This window comes from Drechmeria coniospora, chromosome 01 (assembly GCF_001625195.1).
Source record: "Drechmeria coniospora strain ARSEF 6962 chromosome 01, whole genome shotgun sequence".
NCBI classification, from domain to species: domain Eukaryota; kingdom Fungi; phylum Ascomycota; class Sordariomycetes; order Hypocreales; family Ophiocordycipitaceae; genus Drechmeria; species Drechmeria coniospora.
This window is the reverse complement of record NC_054389.1, coordinates 7726050-7750752: the sequence shown is the minus strand read 5'-3', so window position 1 is coordinate 7750752 and position 24703 is coordinate 7726050. Positions and strand designations below refer to the sequence as shown.

The following is a 24703-nucleotide window of genomic DNA, read 5'->3' as shown; positions in this document are numbered from 1 at the left end:
GCTTCTGGTTCGTGTCTAGATATGGGCCATGTGCATTGGCATGCACCGGAGATGATTAGCCTTGGCGTACCCAAACCAGGTATTGGGCGTCCCCCAAGTATCTAAATACCCTGCATTTCCCAGAGAGTGCACAGCCCATCGGACATTTTCGACGCAGTGGACAAGACGCAATGGACACAAAAATCTTATCTGTGGTCCCAATGCAAGCAAGTGCGGCTTCCTGGAGGCACAACTCGCTGAAAAAAAATACTTTCAAGGTCACATTCTAATGGAGGCCTTCAAAGTAACACGAGTGAGTACGAGCAAGTGTGCGCGTACATTGTGAACGAACACGCTTTCACTTCTTCTGTCGCGAGGTCAAGTTCAGGAGGGGGCAATGATGAACAAACCCTAGGCTCATAATAACAGTGTCAGGTCGGCGAGAAACAACGATAAAGGAGCCAGATGCTCACGATGTGTCGCGTCAGCGACAGTAGCGTCTACTCAATGGACCTGAGCAGGGTTCGTGTCTCTTGGCAGGGGGAAGGTGGATGAGACCAGCCAGTTCCCCCCTACAGTATCGGGAAACATCACGGGTACCTGCTTTCCCGTGATCTACATCTCGGGCGAACCCGGTGACACCCCTTTCACTTATCTCTGCAGATACCTGTCAGTATAATGCAGTGACGGATAGTCGACGATGTACCCAGCAGTACGACGGAGTGTCGGAGTCCAACTGCTACGGGGAAATGAATGCATGGTGTAATCACGGCGCCTAGGGTTATGGCACACCTCGTCGCCCGGATCTTGGCAAGGCGCCGACGGGAGGAATGTCCACCTCGCCACTACGAATGATGATAAGCTCCCTGAAGTGGTTATAATTGCCGCCAATGCATACGCATACCGAGCAGATGGGTACCTGCCGGCTCCTACTAGTGCCCGACTCAACTACATCATGGTCATTCCCAGTCGTCGGCTCTAACTCAATAATGCCTCTCCAAGCCTGACCAGGGGAATGCTCCTGACAATGACAGGTTTAACCTTGCTTACAGGTACTACGCTACCACAAACCGAACTTCACAACCATCCTTGGCTTCGGATTCCGCCTCTACCAACTCGCCTCACGAGTGTGTCGGCATATTTGTCGAAGCGCACGACCTGTCTGCCAGTTGGCTGTGCTTTCATGTGTTTTCGACAAACGTACCATGCTTATCGTTAGGTTTCGGTAGAGTCAGGAATCACAATGGCTTCGAGCGACGGGCTGGAAATAGATTGCACATGTTTCTTTTCGTGCCCATCGTCTCCAACCCATCCTGTCCAGGTGGGGCGGGTCTCAGCATACCAGCGCAATGATATCCTGTCCTGAGAACCAGAGGTAGTCTAGGAGGGGTGTATGTTGAACCCATCATCCATCCGAGTTTTAAGGCTCGAGATGCCCTTGCTACATCTCGGCCATGTACCACCAACTCTCGATGATCAGTCTCTTCCCAAGCATGGGCTTGTTTCGGTTTATTGTCGCCACCTTGTTGACGTTTCCCATCATTATCGACGCACAAGTCAACCTGGGAACTCTACCCTTCTTTTCAGCATTCGGAGAAACGGAGTCAACAGTACTGGCGTGTCGACAGTCTACGGAAATGTTGGAGTGTTTCCCGGTACGAATATAGTCGGGTTTCCTCCTAGCATTGCCGACGGATTTTATACCGTGGTCAATCTGGAGTCGTTGTCTGCAAAGGTTAGTTTGATACAGACAATTCTCGATTCCAGTGGCCTTATCCCATATACCATCCTAGCTGGACAGGAGTTGGGTGGCCTGACACTCGGGCCAGGGGTGTATTTCAGGGGAGGACACTCCGTTACCAACGGTGTCCTGACACTGGATGGGCAAAGCAATCCCAACAGCACTTGGGTCTTTCGAATCAGCGGCCAGTTCCGCCCGTCGGACTTTTCTTCGGTCATCTTGACGAATGGAGGTGCGTCCTGCAACGTGTTTTGGTACGTTGGAGATGCGGCCATCTTGGGTATGTCTGTCGATGTAAAGGGCAATATATTGGTTACAGAATCCATCACCGTGGGATTTAATGGCATCAACCGCGGCGGGCTTTACTCGGCGTACGGTACTGTATCACTTAACTCGAGCGTTGTATATCGCTGCGATCCGCTACCCCCTCCACCATCAACAACAATGAACACGCCGATAAGTACGACAGCGACAGCGACTATAGACACTACCGTTCTAGTTACTACCGCTACTACAGCTACAGATACGACAACCAGTGATGCCACCACGAGCACGGCTACAGACACGATAACTAGTGGTGCCACCACTACCATGGCTACGGAATCCACGACTACTGCAGCTACAGACACGACGACTAGTGATGCCGCCACTACCACGGCTACGGACCCTACGACCACCATGGCTGCGTCTACTACGGCCATGGATACTACCGCTACGGACACTACAAGCACTACAGCTGCAGAGGTCACAACCGCGGAGACGACTGTTTCAACTGCCACGGCCACTTCTACCACTCTGGCCACGGATTCTACGGCTACTGCTACCACGGCTGTAGGAACTACAACGGCGGAAACTACTGTCTCGGATACCACATCAACGGACACGGCAGGTACAGACAGCACTGCTGCCGCCATCACGACATCGGGTACGTCTACTACGGACACCATGGCGACGGTCACCACGGCCACTACAGCTACCATGGCGACGGACGCGACGGCTACGACAGGGACCATGGCAACGGACACGACGGCTACTACAGCTACTACAGCATCCGGCACTACATCTGCGGACTCTGTGACTACGACAGATACGAACACGATTTCTCCAACCACGACGGCGACGGGCACAACGGTCACCGTCACTACCGATACAGATTCGGGAGGCTCTCGTACCAGAACCACTGTTAGTACCCGTACAGACACAACACCTACAACGACAGCTGCGGGCACAGAGACGACAGAGATCACCATGGCAAGCACGGACCCAGTACATACGACAACGAGCACGGAAACAGAGCAGGGTACGACGAGTCATACTACGATAGATACAGGGACGGGAGATGGCATAGTAACAAGCACAAACTATGCGACAACTAGCACTCTTCGCAGCATCTCGACGTCCGCGATATCCTCAATGGATGTAGCTACCAGTACTGCCAGCAGCGCCAGTACCCCGACAGATACCACAACTCCCAGGGCTACCAGCTCCGCCCCTAGCACGACGTGGTCAAGTAAGGAGATATCTACTGCGGCGGCCAACAATGCGACTACAAGCTGCAGCGTGAGCGAATCGGGGGCCAAAATTACAATAACAACCATTATCGTGACGACCTTGACCGTAACGTGTCCGGTGGCCCCGACGGTCGTGACAACATGTGGCCAAGAATTCCGCATCGAATCTCCAGGTGCCAATGTATTGGTAGCTACCACCACCGTCACTCTACAGAAGCCGGCCGGCTGCATCGAGTGTGCCTGGGAGACGCCGACGCAACCTTGGGGTCAGGGCCGACAGCCGCACGAGAAGGGCACGAGCAACAGGGCATGCCCGACCTGCACGCCCAGCAAGGCGCCGGAGACGACAAAAGTCGATAAGACGGCATCGTATGCGAGGCCGCTAGCATCAGGGCTCGTGGAACTATCGGGCCCCGAGGTTGTGGCCGCTGCGTCGAGGACTATTGGATTGAGCGGGTACGCCGTTGCAGCCATCGCTCTGGTTCTGATGACTATCTTTTTTGCCTGAAGGGGAACTGATTGGGCGCTCGGCGAACCATTTCTTTTGCTTCCTCGCAACGAGGACCTGCTTCAACTTGCATGTCGCCCTCGCCATGCGACCGGTATTGAATAAGGAGACCGGTCTGACCTTGGCCATTCTAGACTGGTGGCCAGCTTTGCTCTTGTCGAGCAAAAATACGCCCTTCCACCGAGCGAGGGCCGGTCCCAGGACGTCTTTTCTCCATGAGCGACCTCCAAGTCCTTGCCGAATTGATCAAGTTCTGCAATACCATTGAAGGGCCTTGGGCTACTCGACCAAGCACTCACGGCAGCCGGTGCGGGTGTCGAGTCAGCAAAATACCCTGGAGAGAAAGGAAGCAATTGTCCAGCCCTGATCGGGATCGGAGAAGCATTACCTTGGCTGGTTCATGTCGAGTATGGCATCGTGACTAGATTTTCCACGAGTATGTCAGTCGGCTCACTACAATTCATCATTTTCCAGCTCGTCGAGAGTAGGGAAATGCCGGCGCAATCTCTCGGCGGAAGCTTCCAAAAAATCAACTCCGAATCCTCCAACAGCAATAGCGACCGGCACGGCTGATCGATCAGCCAGACGCAGCCAAGGGTGAAGCATGTCGTATAACCGGAGTATCAGTGATGGAGGCGCTCGTTGGAGCGTCTAGCCAGATGCAGGCCGTGAATTCAGTAGAGTCCGCCATCTTGTTCACAACGTACATGCTGAGCGTAAATAGCTGCAGCGACATTGGGCATGTCCATCGAGAGGCCTGGAACGCAACGAGCGGCAACGATGTTGACGAGGTAACGCTACTCGGGTCTCCTTGCTTGCTTGACCTCGGTTTAGCTGCGAAATAAACTCGAGTTGACAACATCCGACAAAAGTAATCAATTTGCCCAATGAGAAAGGCAGGTTGAGAAGACTGGCCGGGCGCCTGGCCGAGGTTTAGCTGCGAAATGAAGCTCGAATCGACGGTCCATTTGCCCAACGAGAAAGGCTGGTAGAGAAGACTGGCCAGGTGCCTGGCCGATGTTTTGCTGCGAAATGAAGCTCGAATCGACGGTCCATTTGCCCAACGAGAAAGGCTGGTAGAGAAGACTGGCCGGATGTGACCTCGGTTCAGGGCATCCTTTCGTCACAATCGGGTCACTGTCCAAGTCTTGCCGCAAAGGAATGACGCAAGCCATGCGCATCGTCGTGGAGATGAACAGTGTTGACTGGGGTCTGGACCGTACTGTGTCGGTTGGGACCCACACTGTCTCCCTCCGCCCTTCCGACACCCTCCATGTCGGCATGCTTGCGTCGTCTTCTCAACAAGCCGGCTCACCACCTGCCTTTTGTTCTTCGTCCTGTTCGACGAGCCGAGCAAGATGGCGAGGTCGACACCCGACGATGACGGTGCCTTCGTCCCGGCTGCCACCCGCGGCGCCGAGCTCCGTGACAGATTGGCCGCCATCCTCCCCAAGGATCGCCGCTTTCGCCTCCATCACCTCTCGACTCCTCCCTTCAGGACCGACGCCCTCTTCTCGCCGCCGCCCGAGGAGCGCCCCGACCGGACGTTCTGCGAGAAGCATTTCCTCGCCGTCTCCGTCGACGTGCCCCAGCGGCCGGAGAAGCAAGTTCTCGTCCTTGCCATCGAAATCTTCCTCTTCACCACGTCCCACTCGACGACGCTCTTCGTCTCCAAGGCCGACTCGACCGGCTTCCTCCACCTCCTCCAGCTCCCCGCGGGAACGGCGAGTCCGATACGGCAGGTCTGCGGCGCCTTCGTGGCGCACCTCGTCGAGACGCGACGGCGAAGGAATGTTCAGTTCATAGTGAGCCTCTTCGCCAGGGCCCAGGGCCAGTACCTGTTCCCCGGCAGCGTCGAGAACGCCGGCAAGCATGTCCTCGACGACCGCGGGCTCGTCAAGTGGTGGGTCCGCGTCCTCGATCCGCTCATCTCGTCGCCTTGGGCCGCTTCGTCGCGCCCCTGGACGTCGGCCAAGGGCTACCTCGTCGTCCCTGGCCTCGACGGCCACGAGACGCGCGCCCTCATCCCCCGCTCGACCTCGCTCGCCTCGCCGTGGGAGACGGGTCACCCGCTCGAGCGCATCTCCCACTACGCCCGCGAATTCGACTGGGTCCCCCCTCGATGCCTGATCCCTCGATTCCCCGACGACCCCAAGAGCCGCTTCCGTGACGAGCTCGACGAGGAGGCCCATGGGTCAAGTGCGATGAAGACGACGGGAAGCTGGAAGAGCGTCCAATCGATGGACTTGTTTTGGGAGATGATGGCCTTTCGCCAGGAGTGTTCGAGCGGCAGGATGACGGGCTTCATCTGGCTCGTGTTCGATGACGAGAACACGAGTGATCGCCGAAACGTGTCCAAGCCTGGCATGGAGCCCTCCTCCAGCGGCGTAGCGTTCGAGACGCCCAAGAAGCAGCGGCTCGCCCCCGGGCCGGTGCAGAAAACCACACCAAAGAGACTCTTCCCCTCCAAGTCCGATGTCGGGAATGAGCAGTCGTCACGGTCCAAAGCGGACGAGAATGGCACAACAGAGTCCAACAACAACATCGCAGACGAGACGACGAAGAGCGGGGCAAAGGGGAGGACGACTAGGGAGAAGAAGAAGAAGAAGAAGAAGAAGAATAAGAAGCTGCGCGGCCCCATTCATCCTCGCCTGCCGCGCATCAAGACGGAGCTGCGAAACTACCTCGCCGATCGCCCCACGTGCAGCAAGTACTACTACTGGCCCGTCGAGGGCCGCGGCGAGCGCATCGTATCGGAAGGCGACTATAAGCGTATCGTCGAGTTGCTCCTACATTTGGACTTTGCCACTCTCGACAAAGCGACGGGAAGCACCAAGCGCTGGGTGGCCGAGGCCGGCATGCGCAGTCGCTGGGGCATCGAAGTAACGGGCCAGCTAGAGCCTTCGGTCTCGACGAGGAATGGAGATGCTGCTCCAGCGACTGGCCATGTTAATAACCTATCCATGCTGGTGAAACGGAAGAGATCCAACGCGGTCGAAACCAAGGACGGCGACGGAGAGAGCGAAAGGAAGCCCGCCGGGGCGGAACCGGCAGAAGCCAGAGGACAGGCAACGGCATCGTCGCTCGACGGCGGCGAGGGCATGCCGCCGCCAAGGAAGTTGCCCAAGGTCTAGGGCTCAAAGCGATTTTGTCTTTCAAAGCGCGACATTTCAGCCCACGCCTCTCTTCTGTATATTCAGCGGTCACTTGTAACTATGGGAGGATATCATCATCACCCATCATCTATTCGCAGGTTCTACGCATTGCTATTACGGACAGATTGACGGCCGATTCATGGTGCCGGAGATGGAAGGCATACCGTGCACTTGACAGTCCTCGTGCGGCTCGACCCGGCGTCCAACCTCTGCGGACTTTGGTCTCCGACTACATGTCGGTGATGGTGCAAGTTTGGCTCAGCTGGGGTCACCGTCGTGGGATGACCGCATTCTTCGAGGCGAAGACAGGTGATGGATCGAGTGAGGGCAGGACAGAACCCTATTTATTGGCTGCGCAAAGGACGAAATTCCGTCGCCGTTATTGAGCCACCGTCATGATGTCTTGTCTCGGCGAGGACAGATTCTATGCCGGCAATGTCCAATTCGGCAGCGCCCTCACGGGGTACCCCTTCATACGGCAAACGTGGTCTCATCTTCGAGTCGCACCGGAAGAACGATGTCATCCGTGCCGTCGCATATTCGCGCAGCGACTATGCACCTGCTGTCTTACGATCCAGGCCCAATGATGATGACGCAGTACTCCACGAACCGCCTCGCGCCTTGGGCCTCTAGATCGCATCCCCGCCGGGTTCCTGGAATAGATTTGTCGTCACTTGGATGTCTGGTCCTGCTTTCAGCCGAGGCAAATCAACAGACGCGCCCGGCAAGTCGTCGAGGGTAGTTTGGAGTACAGTCACATCTCCAAGCACGGCCTACTGTCTTCATCAAACCATCCGAACGGGCATCGCATCACAACTCACCCTAGGCCGTCTCTACAAGTCTCTGAATCAACCAAGGTGCGCAGTCTGTGGCGCCTTTTTGTTCTCAGCCGCTCGATGCTGCTTCAAGTGCGTCATGGAGGACAAGGATGCACTCTGGCTGGCATCTCCATTGGCCCTTTCAAAATATGCCAAGGCCTCTCCTCGACGGTAGCGCAAGCTGCTTCCCGTGCTTCGGTCGGTCCCAAGCCAGTATGAGAGATGGCATTCGGCAACACGAACCAGATGGCCTAGCTCGTGTCTTGTGTCTCGCGCGGCCACCATCTTTCCACGACGCAGAGCAGTGCTGAGATCCCAGGGGCGGATTCCCGAAGATGCATGTTGGAGATTCATGGCCACCACAGCTTGCCTGCATCTCCATCTCGTGACAGGGGAAGTGGAAGATGGAATCAGTCGCAAGGGCAGCCAGGTAGTGCTCGAGGCATCCCGTCGCGATTTGTCCGTCTACCGTCGACGACGAATGATATACTCCCAACGGCTGCATAGGTCGCTTTAATGGCTGTGCTGAGGCTCGACGGCTCCGGGCGGCGAGTGATTGTGGGCGTGCTCCGATCAAGGGACCTGACTTTATCCGCACGAGATGAGGGATGAGTCACTGCGAAACGGAAGCGCAAGCAGTCAAGAAAGGGACAAAAAATCAAGACGAAATTCTACAGTCGAGTCCAAGGAAATGGAAATGGCCATGCTTGTGAGCAGCTGCCAATGGCTGCATGTCGCCCCATGCCACTGCGTCCGCGTAATATGCATGACCCATTCATGACTCCCGGCGATGCGTAGTTGGTGTATTTACCAACTGCAAGAGTTTCCCGCATCTCCAACTCGGGAACGCTTTCAATGGCACTTGGCTCATGAAACGATGAATCGTTGCATCCATTCGGTTGCGCGAAGCGCACTCATCGCTCATCACCAACCTGTCGGTTGCACATGGCAGGTTGCCACCCTGGAAACTAGCAACCATTACCCCTCAACATCCGGCACCTCGGTGAAGTACTTGTGAGGAGCGTCGGGAAATCCCATGTGACTTGGGCAGTAGTTGTCAGAGATTATCCCAACGTTCCCCCCGATGGGGTCGATATTGCATGCCTCGCGGCTGAGCCATGTCCACACGATGCATTCACAATTGTATGCGACGGGTCTCCGAAGCTGCATGCTACGTTTTCGGTTGGCAACAGCTCCCCACGCTGGATTTGCAGATGGGCTCTTACCTGGGTGGATTGGGCCAAAGGGATTGTATCGTGGAAATGGACAGATGACGGCGTAATTTCTATTCGGCGATGATGTTTGTTTCCGAGATTGGGTCGAACATCTGCGATGGCTGGCGATCCCGATAGCGTGACTGTCGGTGTCGACTGTGAAAGGTTCTCGCTGCCCATTCTTATACATAAACTCAACCCTTCTCCGTAGTCTTGAGGCCAAGCCACCGTTGCTGCGACCATGCTGCGTCGTTTGGAACCGACTGGCGTTCAATCTGCCGTTGGTGTGTGTGCGCGTTCCCAACGCGACCCTTCACGCAGCGAGGCGGTTGACCGACTGGAGATCAGATGTCTCAAGGCTGAATGGTGCGACGACTCCGTAAATCGAGACTAGGGCTGACCAAGGGCCATGCATGCCGGTGGTGATCATCGCAGCTGCGGTCAACATCGACGGAGCAAGGTGTGACGAGCGGGTGGCAGAAAGGTTGTCGTGGTAGGCCGAGCGGAGGATCCTTGGTTCGAGGGTAGCGCGCGGCTAGAGAAGGAGGGCACGCAAGGAACAGGTCGCATCCGTTCAGTGCGGCCAACGGCACGGAGGCCCAGCAGGCACGTCAAACAAGGTCATTGCGGAAACGACTGATGATGGTTGATGCGTCCGTCGATGAGTTGCTTGGGGTTCATGCGTCTGCTTGCTGCCTGCTTCCCTGCTGATGCTCTGGCCACGAAGGCTGGTGCCGCCGTTTTGCGGTGGTGGCAAGTATTAATTATACTGGTGGTGTATACCAACATGCCCGCTGTAGCCATGTTCCGCAATAGCCGGCTCTACCATCACGGCACGGCGACGCAGAAAAGTTGGTCCGTACGCATCCACGTCCATGCCGTTCAATGCGGGCACGCTGCACTTGTTCGTCTTGCATGTGCCGTGCTGGAAAACAGGCAGCCGCCTGCACCGCAATAGGAGGGCCAAGGGGGAAGATGGGAATGCTGTCGATCGGTGCTGGCGGCGAGCACCACGCGGCTGAGGTAGGCGTTTATTCCTGCAGTGATGGCTTCCAACAATGCCCTCCTGCCTCCCGCAAGGGTGCCTGTACGCCTGTAGGACCGGGTACCTGGGCCTATATTCTCGGGTACCTGCGCGCCTGTAGGCTCGGGTTCCTGAGCGCCTGTACTTGTTGGTTCTGGTGCCTGAGCGCCTGTAGGTTCGGATGCCTGAGCGCCTGTAGGTTCGGGTGCCTGAGCGCCTGTAGGTTCGGGTGACTGAGCACCTGTAAGTTCAAGTGCCTCAGCGCCTGTAGGCTCGGGTGCATGAACGCCTGGAGGTTCCGCCGAACCATGCGGAGAAATGGCTGCGGCCGAATACTTGTGTCCCTTGTTCGGCCGACGCGACGAAGCTTCCGTCACTCGCGGCTTCAATGCGATTGCACGTACATGTACTCCGTACTCGAGCAGGATGCATGCGAGGGCGGTCGTTTCATCCATTTTCACCTCCGCCATCGGTTGCTTCTGGCCATCGTCCAAGGCCTGCAGCTCGCTGCCTTGGGCGAAGAGAGGAGGCATGGCGATGTTGGCGTCATCGGCAACCTCAACGGCAGGCTCCTCCCGACACGACGTGCAAGTACATTTCCTCATGGTGTTTTCTGGGGTGAAACGGAATGCGGCATCCGAGAAAGGTCGGGCGTCCAACGTGTCGCAAGACTTTGCACACCGTACGAAGTGCTGGTCGTTTGACAAGTTGCCGATGATTGCATACTCGTGGATCTCCAAAGACCAACGTCTCTTGCTGGCAGGAATCGCAGCAGCGTGTCCGTGACGGTTCGAACGGAGCAACGGCTTGCCCCCTCCGAGGTGTCCAGCAACGATTCAAACTGTCCAAAGCCTTTCGCTCTTGCTGCCGCGCGGCGATGCCACGGCAGAGGTCCGCCATGCTGGAATAGATTACCGGAACGTCCGCACCGCTGCGCGAAGAGTCTTGGCCGGCCGGGAATGATTCGCGGGGACGGCAGTCGGTACAACTTTGTCATCAACCCCGACAAAACGGTCGTGCTGCTCGACGTGGGGAGATGCAGCGCTGCCGTAGACCATCAATCGTTGGAGGCGGGTTTGGTGACTTCGCGGCCCGGCACTGGGAGGACAAGGGGCTTGGCAGCCCGCCCGTGATGGTGGACGGAAGCGATGACGAGGATTGATGGAGCATTGCATCGGCGGCGGCAGGCCTGGCGCGGGTACTCGTGAGACTTTCCGTCGAATGTCGGCTCGGCTGGCGTTGCTCGTGCTCACCCTACGGCTTTCCGCTCCGGTGCTGGCCGGAGAGCATGCCGTGACGTTTCCACGAGCGAGAGAGGTTAGGTGATGGCTACGCACGAGCCGAGTCCCGGGAAGGGTGCGATTCGGCACAGCAAGCATGGCTGGCGAATCAGCCGTTGTTGAGGTGTCATGATTCAGCTTGGCGGGAAGAGGTCCAAATGCCTCGTTGGCCGGCGAGTTTGGGAGAGGGGATTTCGCCTTGGGTCGATGCCACATTTTTCAGGAAGGGTTCCAAGTCCGTCGTTACGTGACGGCTTCGGTCACGGGATTCGCTTCCTTCGGTTGATGCCTCATTTTTCAGGAAGGGTCCAAGCCCGTCGTTACGTGACGGCTTCAGTCACGGGGTTCGCCTCCTTGGGCTGATGCCTCATCATTCAGGAAGGGCCCAAGTCCGTTGTTACGTGACGGGTTCGGCCATGGGCTTCACCTGCGATGGACGGAAGCTCATTTCCTTGCCCGCACCATGAACAAGCTGCGATGCCGATTTCTTGCCGCTGCGTGGATGGGGGAACCAGACGGTCACGACGAAGCCCGCTTCGATGAACACGCGGACCTTTGCGGATGACGATGAACACTCGCAGCTTGGAGAGACGGCGGCCCCCTTGGGTCGGTCGGTCGGTCGTGCTCGTCCCTCGACATGCCGCTCGATGCTCGACATGGGCGCGGTTCCCACGCGAGTCTGGCGTCGGTGGTGGCCGACGGATCGAATCGAGAAACACTCGGGAAAACATGGCTCAGATGGTGCAGTGACGGTGCGGCGGTGCATCTCGCAACAGAGGTGCCATTCTTGGAAACGAACTCTCAAAGACTAACGCAGGGCACGAGCGCGACGCATGCTAACAGACGAAATCGTTTCCCGCCTTTGGGCCAGCCCAAACGCACACCGCCATCGTCGGGTTCCGCCCGCTCGGCGAGGTCGGCCGCTCGCCCCGCGCAGCCGGCGGCGACGCGTCGCCCAGGTCAACAAGGCGGCGTTGCTTTCGCCGCAGGAGGCGGACATCGTGCGCCCGCCTCCTCCATGGTCGGGAGGGGGGCCCGGTGCATACGGCGCGGCCGGCGGGGGGAGCAGGAACAGGAACGGGCAAGGTGGTCGCGGTCGAAGGTCACGCAAGAAATGAGCATCCAGAGGTCGGCGGCGGGACGAGGCGGACGCATGGCCGTTGCCGTCGGCCGTCGACGAGGACAGGCCGCTCGGCCGGCGTGGGCGGGTTTCGTCTCGGGCGCGGCCGGCCAAGGCGACGGATGGTGTCGAGGCCACGCGAGAGGCTCGACTCGAGATGCGGCCGACGAAGCTCGAGCAAGCGTCGGCACGTCGGACGCGAGAGGGGGGCACGTCAGACGGCTTGGTACAGCAAGAGGGGCTCGCCGACGTTTTCGATCTCCGGGATGGTGCACTTGAGATCGAAGGCTTTCGACAGGACAATCTTGAAGATCTAGCGGACGGGCCGGTTAGCGTCCCCGCGGCGGGGCCGGTGGGCCGGCCAACCTACCTTTTGCACGTTGATGCTGTGGCTCGTGCTCGAAAAGATGAGCGAGGCCCTCATGGCCTTGGCGAAGCGTATGGCCTGCGTCGTCGGGTCAGCGCGGCGGCATTCCCGTGGGGCCGGGGGGTCGACAGGGTCTGACCTGATTCGAGATCTCCTCCTGGTCCTGGAGGGGAAAGTTGACAAAGTGGTCGTACTTTGTGCCGACGAGGAGCGGGATGGCCGTCTTGTTGAAGCCCCGGCCTTGGCGGTACCACTCCTTGATGCTGTTGAGCGTGCTCTTCCTCGTGAGGTCGAACATGAAGAGGATGGCGACGGCGTCGTTGCAGACGAGGGGCAGCATGTTGACAAACTCGCGCTGGCCGCCGAGATCCCAGATGGAAAAGGTGATTTCGGTGTTGCGGATGGAGATTGTCTTTTCCATGAAGTTGACGCCGAGCGTCTGGATGTAGTCCTCGTCCCAGCTGCCCTCGACGTACTTGACCATGAGCGACGTCTTGCCGATCTGGGCGTCGCCGACCATGCCGACCTTGATGACGACGTGGTTCCTGCCGGCGGCGGCGGCGGCCTCGGCGTCGTCGGCGTCGGCGGCGTCGTCGTCGTACCGGCTCGGCGGGGGCGTCGAAGGGTCGGACAGGCGGCTCGCGGGCGGCGAGATGGAGGGCTCGCTCGAGAGGGGCGAGCCGTAGGCGGCGTCGGCGGCGCCGCCGTGAGCGTGAGCGTCGGGCGACGGGCTCCGCGGGTAGTCGAAGCCACCGCTCGAGGGCACCTGGGGGAACTCTTTGACGGCGCCGAGCGAGTCGTCGTGGCGGCCGTCCCCAGAGGCCGGCGGCGGCGGCGGCAGCGGACCGTCGAGCGGGTGCGACGGGAACGGGTCGCGCCGCTGACGCGGCAGCTCCGAGGCCATGCCGTCGACGCGGGCGGCGTCGTGAGCGTGCGGCGGAGCAGGGTCTGGGCGGACGGGTTGATCCAGCTTGGCGGACGAGGACCGAGGTCCTTTCTGCGGACGACACGGGCACGGGCGAGGAAGGGCGGGCTGAAGGAGAGGCGAGCGGACGAGGACCGAGGTCCTCTGTGCGGACGAGGCGGGCACGGGCGAGGAAGGGCGGGCTGAAGGAGAGGCGAGCGGACGACTCAGCGGCGTCGACGCATCTAGAGGCGGCGACGAGGCGGCCGCACGGAAGGGCAAAGCGGCCAAACGACGTCGAGGACGGGCTGGACGCTGCCGAGGAGGGTAAAGGCGATGACGACGCTGCGCGGAACGGCGGGTGGGTTGCGTGTCGTCGAAAAGGTGACGGTGACGGGTTTGCAACGAGGCGGCGAGGGTCTGGCATCGGAGGCTCGCAGAAGCGGCCTCACCTCAAGGCTGCGGGCGGAACGGAATTTCCCAGCGGCCGCAGCACAACACGGGGCGGAGCGAGCACTCGTACCCGCAGGTACCGCACGCGTACCCTGCATGTAGGGCACGGCAGTTGCAGCGGCACAGCAAGTACATTCGGGGTACACTCGAGGTACCTAAACCAGGCGTTGCACCGGCACAGCGCTCCAGCGCAGAGCACGCAGGCACCTGCACGTACGAGCAAAGGCAGTACCTGTACAGTGACTCGACAAAATTGAAGATTCAGCTTTGGCGGCGCTTCTCGTACAAACCTAATCGACATTTTTGCCACCCTACTGTAAGTGCTAGTAATTACAGCACGTCAGCTACGGAGTACAGCACCAACCATTGCTGTATTCATGCTCCGTAGAACGTACAACTACCTGGTAAGCAACTTGCCTTGTTAGTATTCTTATAGGTAGCACCTACAGTACCTGCTTGCATTATACAGCACTCGGGCACAGCTACAGCACACCTACTTACAGTACTGCTTGCATTATACAGCACTAGGGCACAGCTACAGTAACACCTACAGTATTACTAGGTGCTTGCATTATGCAGCACTCGGGCACACCTACAGTACACCTACAGTACTAGGTGCTTGCATTATACAGCACTCGGGCACAGCTACGGTCCACCTACAGTACTAGGTGCTTGCATTACACAGCACTCGGCAGACCTTCAGTACTAGGTACTAGGTACCTACCTAGGTTCCTGCATTGCACAGCACTCGGGCACACCTACAGCACACCTACAGTACCCAAGGTGCACCGTCGGCGGGACGGCTACTTGCCACGAACATGTACGAACAATGCACTCGGCACCAGTGGCAGGACAGAACGCGAAACATGGACAGATATTTTCGCCGTCGCGGGAGAATACACACGCGGACAAGGCATATTTTTTGGTGCCACGGCGGCGCCGATGTGGCCTTCATCCTTTGGACGCACAGTCGTCACGTCGGGATGGGTACGCGTTGTGGCGCCCAAGCACCCAGCGTGCGGCCGCCGGCGACGCATCCAAGGCCGCCTGCTGGACGGCATCCGCAGCGGCAACAAGGCTACCGGCCAGCCATGACTTGACGTGACGAGCGCTGCGAGGACGACGCACACGGGCGACCTCGACAATATGCCGGGTCAAGGGGCGACGGGACGCGTGATGATGCGGCACGCAGGACGAGAACCATCCTTGCGCACTCTGCACCGGATTCCTAGTACCCAGTGCTCCGTACGTAAGTATACATGTATGACGGTACATATCACGGAGAACTTGTTTGCGTATTGCTTGCTGGTATTTACTTGGGTGAATATGTGTTTTGCGGTCATGTATCCGCACAGCACTTTTGGTTGTCCATGGTACTTGCAAGTACGGAGGAGTGTAAGTACGTACTGTACTGCACATGTGCTGTGCTCTGTACAAGTAAGTACTACAGGTACCTACTAGGTATACAATAGGTAGTAAGTAATTAATTACTTACAGCACTCCGCACAACCCGATGCAAGTGCAGTAGCTGTACAAGTCCAGTACATGTGTGTGTGTGTATTCAGATTTATTAGTCTATATGCAGCCTCAGAGGCTATGATAGACCGGAGCCCAGACTAAGTACATCAATTTAACCGGTGCACTAACCTTTTACATGTTGGGGGCAGTAATGTGTCGGCGTAAGTACTTGCACTCGTTGCAGCTGTCAACACAACAGCACTCCGTAATCACCAACCTACTCACAGCACAACTGCTTGCGCAAGGATTTCTTGCATGAATTTCACTGCCCGTCTCCACCCCATATCACCAAGGCTGGGCCGATGGAATACGAGTCCCGGAGCATGCGCATGGATCGGCTCGGCGCATCCTTCTCAAGTCGTGTCGGACGGAGTCGTCCTGCTGGCTGTCATCTCTCAGTGCAGTGCCGTGCTTGCATGTACTCTTCAGAGCGCAACGCGCAAGTACATGTACCGCAGCTGTACATGTTCACCTAGGTGCTCCGCCGCAGGGAGTGATTACTTACTTAGTAGGTATCAGGTAATTACTGTACTGATTACTCCGTACAAGCACACTGCACAACAGCGCATGCAGGTACTTCGTACAACTACAGTACGTACGCGGCCTGCAGTGCTCCGTGCGAGCATTTTTCGACGACTTCTCGTCCCGGTGCTGCCGTCACCCACGGGTACGGTACGCGCAACGCCTGCTCGCGGTAAATCCTAGGTTGTGGGAATGATTCGTACAGGTTTTTCCTCTGCATAGGCATGGGAGGCATGGTGGTGAGGAGTGGCTACGGTGCAATCCGTACGGAGGACTGCCGACAGCACAAGTGCATGTGCGGCTATGTAGCCTGCGTACTGTGCAGTACTTACTTAGGTGCCAGGTACCAATTACAGGTACGGAGTTGACCAAGTACACCAACCTAGCACGTAAGTACTGCAGTACAAGTCCTCCGTACTATACTATGTACTAGGTACTTAGGTGCACTCACTGTACGTGTACAGTAAGACCTAGTACTCCGTACCTAGTACCTAGTAGGTGGTAAGCACGGCGTCGTAGAGTGAATGTGAGCTACAGTACTCCGTACAGCCCACGTATGTCCTGCAGTAATTACTAGGTTAGTACTAATTACAAGTCCTCCGTACTAGGTGCACTCACTGTATGTGTAAGTACCTAAAAATTACAGCACTCCGTACAGTAAGTACATGCTTCAGTAACTAGCTTCCAGGCGTACGTGCACTCGAGCACAGAGTCATGCTTCCCCTGGCTGTGCCGCACCGATCCAGTGCGAGTGGTGCTGCCGAGTCGAAATCCCTTCCCATTGGCCCGCACTCCATGTCACCGATGATTGCTCGTGAAGCAAGAAGCTCCGGCTGGCCAGGGTCGCCTCTTCGCCGCCCCTGGTTGCGAGACCGCCGGAGTGCGCCATGGGGAGGATGTGGGTGTGCCGTGCTCCGCAATTGCTCCGTACCTGTACTTGCACATGTTCCTGTACATTTACTCGTGCTCGCACTCCGTGCACTCGCAAGTACCAGGTACGAGCGGCAAGGTACCAGTTGTGGCGAGGAAACGTACTGCGCTTACCTGCGTGCGGGCACCGGGAGCATGAGCCAACGCGGCAAATCTCGGCCGCCCACCTCGTCCCTCTCACTCACCTCCCACCTCGTCTCGAAAATCCTCCCGCTTCACGCCTTCGACGCCGCCGACGACCCTCCTCTCCAGAGACGCCCCTCGCAGACGCCATGGCATCCGTCGTCTGCTCCTCGCTGCGCGCCGCCGCCCGGCCCGCCATGCGGCTCGTCGCCGCCGCCCGCGCCGCGCCGCCCTCTCGTGCCTTTACGAGCTCGAGGATGAGTACGTCCGCGGAGCTCGCGCCCGCCGAACCTCGCTCGCTCGTCGATTCGATCCTCGCCGTGCGCGGCTGCTGACGCGGCGCAGGCCTCGTCAAGAGATACACAAAGGACCACGAGTGGGTCGACCTCTCGGCCGACGGCAAGACGGCCGTCGTCGGCATCTCCGAGTACGCGGCCGAGCAGCTCGGCGACGTCGTCTACGTCGAGCTGCCCGAGGTGCCTGCCTCCGACTTTGTCGACCAGGGCGACGCCATCGGTGCCGTCGAGTCGGTCAAGAGCGCGAGCGACATCAACGCACCCGTCCGCTGCCGCGTCGTCGCCGCCAACAACCTGCTCGAGGAGAAGCCGGCGACCATCAACCAGGTGCCCGAGGACGACTCGCACGGCGGCGGCTGGATCGTCCGCGTCGAGGTCGACGAGGAGGGCGCCAAGCAGGTCGACGCCCTCATGGACGCGGCCGCCTACAAGGCATTCGTCGAGGAGTGACGGACGACGTCTCGGGCGAAAAGTTTTCCGTGCCACGCACGCCGGAAGGGGGACGCTCGGCTACGTCTGTTTCTAAAATCGACCTTGACATCTCGGGCACGGCGTGGGGTGCAGTTGTAGCTAGCGGCGAAGGTTATAAATTCCTACGACAGAGAACCCTACCACGGCGGGTCGTCGACGCCTCTCGATCCGAGAGGGAGACTGGACGGCACCGTTGGCTACCGCGATCCGGGCGCCGTCCCGCGAGGCTTGGCTCCGTCTGCATGGTGTCTGCATGGTGTCTGCATGGTGTCCGCATGGTGTCTGCATGGTGTTTGCCGTAGCGACGGGGGGGGGCACCCCGAGGTTCCGGGGCCTACGAAGACGCCTCGGCTGGCCGCTTCGCGTTGATGGCGTCGAGAATCTTGTCGGCCCCTCGTCTCACGAGCTCCGACGCCACCCGTCTGCCGAGCTCCTCGGCCGCCTCGGCCGTGCTGATGTCCTCGGTCACCTCGGCGTCGACGCCCTCGGTGCCGGCGGCCGAGACGACGGTGGCGCGGAGCCGCAGCCTGCCGTCGTCGAGCCACTTCGTCTCGACGCCGATGGGCACGCTGCAGCCGCCCTCGAGCGCGCGCATGAGGCTCCTCTCGACGGCGCAGGCCAGCGCCGTCGGCCCGTGCTCGAGCCGCCGCAGCACCCGCAGCACCCGCTCGTCGCCGGCGCGGCACTCGATGCCCAGGGCGCCCTGGCCGACGGCGTGCAGGATGCCGCCGCCGTCCATGTCGAGGTACTGCGAGATGTGGCTTCGCAGGTGGATTCGATGCAGGCCCGCCGCCGCGAGCACGATTGCCGTCATCTCCTCGTCGGTCTCGAGCTTGCCGAGCCGCGTTTGCAGGTTGCCGCGGACGTCCTTGAAGCGCAGGGCGGGGTACCGTCGGGCGAGCTGGGCGATTCGACGCACGCTGCTGGTGCCGATGACGCTCCCCGGCGGCAGGTCCTCGAGGCCCTTCCAGCCGTGCCGCTCGGCCAGTGATTTTTTGATGACGAGCGTGTCGCGCGCGTCCTCTCGCCTCGTGACGGCGCCGAGGACGCAGCCTTCGGGCAGCGTCGTGGGCATGTCCTTGAGCGAGTGAACCACCATGTCCAGCTCGCCGCCGACGAGCCTCTCCTCGAGCTGCGAGGTCCACAGGCCCTTGCCGCCAAAGTTGTACAGCGCCGTGTTCTGGTCGCGGTCGCCCGTCGTCGTCATGCTGTGGACGGGGAACGACCAGGTCGGGAACAGCGCCTGCAGCGAGGCCACGACAATCTCCGTCTGCGCGAGGGCGAGCGGCGACTTGCGCGTGCCGACGCGCATCACCGTCGCTTCCGAGTCCGCCATGGCCGTGGAACGCAGGCGACAGCTGGCGAGCCGATGGAGGCGAGAGACGGGGAGCGGGCGAGGAGGAAGAAAATGATGGAGGGTGAGAAAGTCAACGTGCGTGCCGCCGAGTGCTTGCTGTACCTGAGTGCAGGGCCCAAGTACTGTACGGATGTGAGTATTAATACTGTACTTAAGGATGTGGGCATTAATAATACTGTACGGATGTGGGTATTGCTACTGTGCGAATGTGAGTATTTATACAGTACAAATTCGAGATTTTTACTGTGCGAATATGCGTAAAAATCCTATGCGAATGTGAGTATTCCGTACAGTTCGAATCTGAGTATGAGAACTGTACTGTACAACTCCGGCGACGGAGACGGAGTAGTGTACAAGAACCAATAACTCGCATGTACAGAGTACTTGGATAGGTAACATGTAAAAGTACTCAATAGAGTATCGTACATGCAGGTGTACTCTGTGCATGGAGAGGATCCGTTACTGTACGGAGTAGTCAATACTTGGTGGTGGCATTGTTCATTGTTGGTCCAGCTCAGTGCAGTACTTGCACTGTATTGTACCGTAGCGTCGTGAATTCTCACGGCTCCTCCATAGGTACCCAGTACCTACATATACCGTACAAGTGCATGCACTCCCGTACTTGTACCTGGTTTCGCAGCGGGAACTGCAGCAAAACACGAGCCCCGGAAAGGAGATACTGTACTTGGGTAAGTGAGTACTTGCACGGAGCACGCAAGTACAGCCAATTACAACTAATACTGTACAGTACTTGTAATACAGTACATGTACAAACAAGTGTCTCACGTGCCAAGTACATGTAAGTACTCTGTACTCCAAGCTATAATTACACCTACAACTAAATGCATGTGCAACTACATGTAAATGCATGTAGATATCAACTCCCATCAAGAATTATTCACTTCCTTGCATGTACTTGCTTACTTACATGTCCGTACAGTACTCCATAATTGCATACTTATATCATACTTGCTACATGCAATTGCCGTCCATCGTCATGCCTGCGATCCGGCCAAGTCTTATCCTTTTCTCCTCGCCGTTCGACCAAGTGCCGTCAAAGTCCTCGCCGTCCGACATCTGCGTCGAGCAACGACCTCGCTTCTCGCCGCCGTGGCGAGCAGATGCGATTCGTCACGTTTATGGCATCCGTCATTCGCCCGTCGTGCCGAACTCCTCGTTTGTCTGTCCCTCCGGCTTGTCCCCGTGCTGCCCTCGTCCCTTGGTCCTCCGTGCGTCGGACGGTGCTCGCTTCGGCTGCTGATCTGCAGTGTTTGCCTGTCGCCGCGGCCGTCCGTTTCACGCCCTCCGGCACGACGGGACGGTGAGTGGCCCCCCTGCGTGCGCGGCTTGGTCCTGTTAGCGCCTCTCTCGCCCGTTGCCTCGGACGTGTTTGCTCCGCCGAGGCAGGGCGCGGCCGAATATAAAACAGAGGCCGCTGGCGGCTTGCTCCTCGCGAGCCCCAACGCTCACGCTCGGACCAGACGTACTCTCGGCAGGACATCATCGCATCGCAGACGAGACGTGTTCCGCTCGAAAATGGCCATCGGCTTCCCTCTTCTTCTCCTCGTCGTCCTCGCGAGCGTGGCCGCGGCCGTCGTCCATCCTCCGGTCCATCCGCCGACGTCGCTCCCGCCGCCTCCCCCCTTGCCGCCCGTCGCCTCGACCGCGGCGGCCAAGGTGAGCCGGCCGGCCCCTCCCGCGCCGCCGGCCGTCTCGGGCGCCCCGACCGGTCGTCCCAGCTGCGAGTGCGGCTACACCTACTGCGCCTCCGTCCTGCTGGGCATGAGTACGTCGACGGAACGCCGCCGCGGCCGACGACGGGCTGACCGGAGCAGGAACCCCGTGGAACCCGAAGCAGCTCTCGGACGCCTACTGCAAGACGGCTGGTGCCGTCTGCTCCAACGGTGCGCCCGGCAGCGACGTCGAGACGGCGCTCTACCTCTGCCTCTGCGACAACGCCGACCAGCGGGCCGGTGATCGGCTGCACCTGCTGTGCGGCTGCGACGAGTGTCTCGTGGAGCCGCCGGATTATCGTGGCCGCTGCGCGACGCCCTGCCACGCGGGCGCCTGCAAGTAGCGCGCGACGTCGGAGAGCGTCGCTCGTCAACCTCTGTCCGGGGAAGCCCGCGAGGACGGACCGAGGCAGGCGGCCGGCGGACGGAGGCTTGTCCGCAAGGCAGATGCGTGCCGTCGAGGAGTCGAGGGCGCTCGGACGAGTCGGCGAGCGAGCAATCCATGTGCTCGTCACGTCACGATTGTCATCAAGGACGCGCAGCCGCTAGGAGATGTGGTTTCATCATACATTTGCACCAAACTCGGTTCCCGACGCATCATTGAATTTTTCTTTCTCCTCGTCCATGCGGTGACGGAGACCAGACCTGATGGCAGACGCTTCGCCGCATCCGACGGTCATTTCCGGTCCGCTCCCCCAATCCCACATGCCCGTGCCATTGCAAGGGCTGGCTTCGTCGGGCAAACGTTTACGGCCGAAGCTTCCAAGCCGGCTTTGCCAGGACGGCCGCCTTCATGGCCGACCGACCGTCAAGGCGGACTTGCTCACGAACGACCGGGAACTCCGCCTGGGCCGGCACCGACATCCAGCTGATGCTCTTCGGGCGACTCGATATTTACGGCGTCGGCGCCGTGGTGAAGCGTGTGACGATGGCCATGGTCAAGCATGCCGGAAACGTGGTGGGTGCGGAATGAGAAACGCAGGCGTACCGTGGTCGTAAGTGCTGTAGGTGCAGTGTCGATGCAGAGTTTGGTTTGTCTGCGTTGACCCAAGCAAGCATGGACAATACCGAGTATCGTACGTGATGCTCGTAGGTGTACAGAGTATTACGGAGTGCCGACTCGGTACCGAGTACAGAGTACAGGTACAGGTACGGGCGTTGGCTCACCATGCTGACCTCGCGGGGCCCTCTCTTCGCACTGTTCCCGGCGGTACGGCTACTTGGTGCTCGTGGTGCTCGTGGTGCCTTTGTAGGGAGTGCATGTGCTGTAGGTGCCACGCCGACCATCGCCTCGGTGGTGGTTGTGTCGGTACTCAGTCACCACGGAGCGCCTGTTCATGCGCTGCAAGTACAGGCGGTGCACGCCCGAGGTGCTCGGCGCGGCGTGGTAACGGCACCTAACCGTACAGTGGGAATATCCGCGCCGCAACCGTGCCGCACAATCGCTACGCATGCAAGTACACTTAAACCTACCTCGTCCCCGACCACCGCTCCGTGCCAGTACGCAACGCTTGATGCTGCCGTATTAATTATTACTCCGTGCCGTCGGCGGCCACGATCAGCTCGGTGGGCTCCGGGGCTGCCGAATCGCCTCCCGTCATCGTCACCACCATCAAGCTCATCCCTTCAAGCTCATCCCATCAAGCTCATCCCATCAAGCTCACCCTCGCCGCGGCGGCAACGATAAGCTCTGTGGGCTCAGGGGCTGCCGAATCGCCTCTCGTCATCATCGTCGCCACCATCAAGCTCACCCTCGCCGCGGCGGCCATGTTCGTGATCCCTCCGGGGCCCCATCCTCTGGGTAATCAACAACTGTGCTGGACAGCTTGGACTACAGGTACATGTGCATGCAAGTGCTTACACCTGCCAAGCACACGTGCATGACGGTGACGACTCGCACGCGTGTTCCAAGTTGACGACCTACAACTGCATTCTTACAACCACCACAACTGCACTGCACGTACGAGTCTTTTCCTACACCAAGTACAGGCATTACGCTGTTACCATTCAAGTGCCTTTGCAACGTACTTGCATCGAGGTGAAACTCCTGCCGCGAGCAAGTGAGACGGTGACGACGTCACGACGACGCATACCTCGACGTGCATGCACACGTTGCCGCCGGAGCACGTACCTTTGCCGCCCTCATCGCCAGACTCGACGACCGTGGCTCTCGACGCTCCATCGAACCGGCCGTCGCCTCGACACGACGAGATGGACCGGACGGTTCCTTCCTACCGCTCCCGTGCGTGCTGCCGCCCCGTTCTGTGCTGATGGTTCTCGGTGGGTGGAAGCTGCTCTCACGCCTCGGCCAAGCACCGACCGACCACCCGTGCCACGACCGACGTGCGTGGTCATGGCCGTCTCGCTCCAAGGACGAGAGCATGGCCACGGTCACGACTGCACGCCGGGCCACGATGGACGCCTCGTCTGGAGCCCATCGGTGTCTTTCGGCGGGCAAAGGCGAAGCGACCATGCTGCGTTTGCCACGCGGACGCGACGGTTGGAGCAGCCGCTTCTGCAGTGGCCGTCCGTGGCGATGATGAAGCGGATGCCGAGCAAGGCTGCAAGTGACGTTTGGTTGTATTACAATAATGAATTATTACTTATTATATGCAAGCAGAGAATGAATGGCACGTGATGGACATGTAATGAGTTGCAAGAACCGTACTGTACGTACGTACAGTGTGCATACGGCTCGCCTTGACCCCTCACCCGCCTACCCTGTAGTGCCACTGCCTTGGTTACTCTCCTCTCCCACCACTCACCAACCCACCACCGAACAACCTACAACCTCTCCCGCCACCTCGTCGAATCTGGCTCGTCCGAACATTCGGCGTTGGCCGCGTCTCCCGGCCCGTGCATCAAGTTGCCCCAGGTCCCCATTCCGAAGGCGACGGACAAGACCAAACCTAAAGCTTGCTTGGTATGGCCCAACCGGTTACCGCCAGCTCATTGGCCACGGCAGCCTTCCCCGGACGCCGGCGATGGGGTAACTTGAACTTCTCACCACGTGGCGGCGTTACGTTTCGTCGGCAGCGGTGCCTTCTAGGCCCGGACGAACTCTCGTCCATACATGACCGATCGACGAGGCTCGGCTGGCCCGGGCCAAAGCCTCGTGAATGTGAGTATGCTAAAACGTCGTTTCTCGGAGGAAATGATGCACCGGCGGCCAGCGGCGACTCGCAAATTATTGCATGCCTGCCGACGATGGCGGATGACCGTGACAGATTGACCGCATGCGTGCACGAGTTTTGAACAACCGGACGTGCATGCGGCTTGTGGGCATGCCGTTCGTCTCGGTGCTCGCGAGCCATCGCCAAGTCATAATGGTCGGAAGCACAGGCACGGCGGGGACGACCATGGGGAGCCTCCGTCTTGGCGACTACATCTACAATTTCAACTAATACTTGCGGAAGAGGAACCCAAGGTTGCCTGCCGCAGCTTCGCGTGCCGTCTCCACATTGCCAGCATCTTGAACGTGCAGCGCAACGGTATCTCGTCGTCTCCTCGGCCGTCGCTTCGACCCTCCTCATCCGGCCAGGCCTCGTTGGTTCGAAACGGCGAAGCATTCGCTGCAGGGACCGAAGCCATCTCCTGTTGATAAAGTGGCGATTATTCACCCGAAAACTTACGCCACCTCCACTTTACAAGGTTGCGATTATTAACCCGAATACTTAAC

General features: G+C 59.0%; 7 protein-coding genes across 7 annotated transcripts; 4 read left to right on the top strand and 3 right to left on the bottom strand.

Annotated features, from left to right (window-relative positions):
- Positions 1 to 1411: 1411 nt before the first annotated feature.
- On the top strand, positions 1412 to 3739 carry DCS_02028 (uncharacterized protein; the record flags this gene model as incomplete). Its single annotated transcript, XM_040799358.1, has 1 exon — positions 1412 to 3739. One exon carries the CDS (start codon positions 1412 to 1414, stop codon positions 3737 to 3739), a length of 2328 nt encoding a protein of 775 aa, XP_040660241.1.
- A 1358-nt stretch (positions 3740 to 5097) lies between these two features.
- On the top strand, positions 5098 to 6873 carry DCS_02027 (uncharacterized protein; the record flags this gene model as incomplete). The annotated part of the gene is made up of 1 exon (XM_040799357.1): positions 5098 to 6873. The coding sequence occupies one exon, from the start codon at positions 5098 to 5100 to the stop codon at positions 6871 to 6873; it is 1776 nt and encodes a 591-aa protein (XP_040660240.1).
- A 2935-nt stretch (positions 6874 to 9808) lies between these two features.
- On the bottom strand, positions 9809 to 11446 carry DCS_02026 (uncharacterized protein; the record flags this gene model as incomplete). The annotated part of the gene is made up of 2 exons (XM_040799356.1): positions 9809 to 10706; positions 10866 to 11446. 2 exons carry the CDS (start codon positions 11444 to 11446, stop codon positions 9809 to 9811), a joined length of 1479 nt encoding a protein of 492 aa, XP_040660239.1.
- A 181-nt stretch (positions 11447 to 11627) lies between these two features.
- Positions 11628 to 13237, bottom strand: DCS_02025 (uncharacterized protein; the record flags this gene model as incomplete). Its single annotated transcript, XM_040799355.1, has 6 exons — positions 11628 to 11909; positions 12115 to 12244; positions 12277 to 12522; positions 12581 to 12663; positions 12721 to 12795; positions 12857 to 13237. The coding sequence occupies 6 exons, from the start codon at positions 13235 to 13237 to the stop codon at positions 11628 to 11630; spliced, it is 1197 nt and encodes a 398-aa protein (XP_040660238.1).
- A 4079-nt stretch (positions 13238 to 17316) lies between these two features.
- On the top strand, positions 17317 to 17913 carry DCS_02024 (glycine cleavage system H protein; the record flags this gene model as incomplete). Its single annotated transcript, XM_040799354.1, has 2 exons — positions 17317 to 17428; positions 17513 to 17913. 2 exons carry the CDS (start codon positions 17317 to 17319, stop codon positions 17911 to 17913), a joined length of 513 nt encoding a protein of 170 aa, XP_040660237.1.
- Positions 17914 to 18268: 355 nt separating this feature from the next.
- DCS_02023 (porphobilinogen deaminase) lies at positions 18269 to 19270 on the bottom strand (the record flags this gene model as incomplete). Its single annotated transcript, XM_040799353.1, has 1 exon — positions 18269 to 19270. The coding sequence occupies one exon, from the start codon at positions 19268 to 19270 to the stop codon at positions 18269 to 18271; it is 1002 nt and encodes a 333-aa protein (XP_040660236.1).
- A 1018-nt stretch (positions 19271 to 20288) lies between these two features.
- DCS_02022 (uncharacterized protein) lies at positions 20289 to 21368 on the top strand (the record flags this gene model as incomplete). Its single annotated transcript, XM_040799352.1, has 3 exons — positions 20289 to 20467; positions 20560 to 21077; positions 21127 to 21368. The coding sequence occupies 3 exons, from the start codon at positions 20289 to 20291 to the stop codon at positions 21366 to 21368; spliced, it is 939 nt and encodes a 312-aa protein (XP_040660235.1).
- Between the last annotated feature and the right edge of the window lie 3335 nt (positions 21369 to 24703).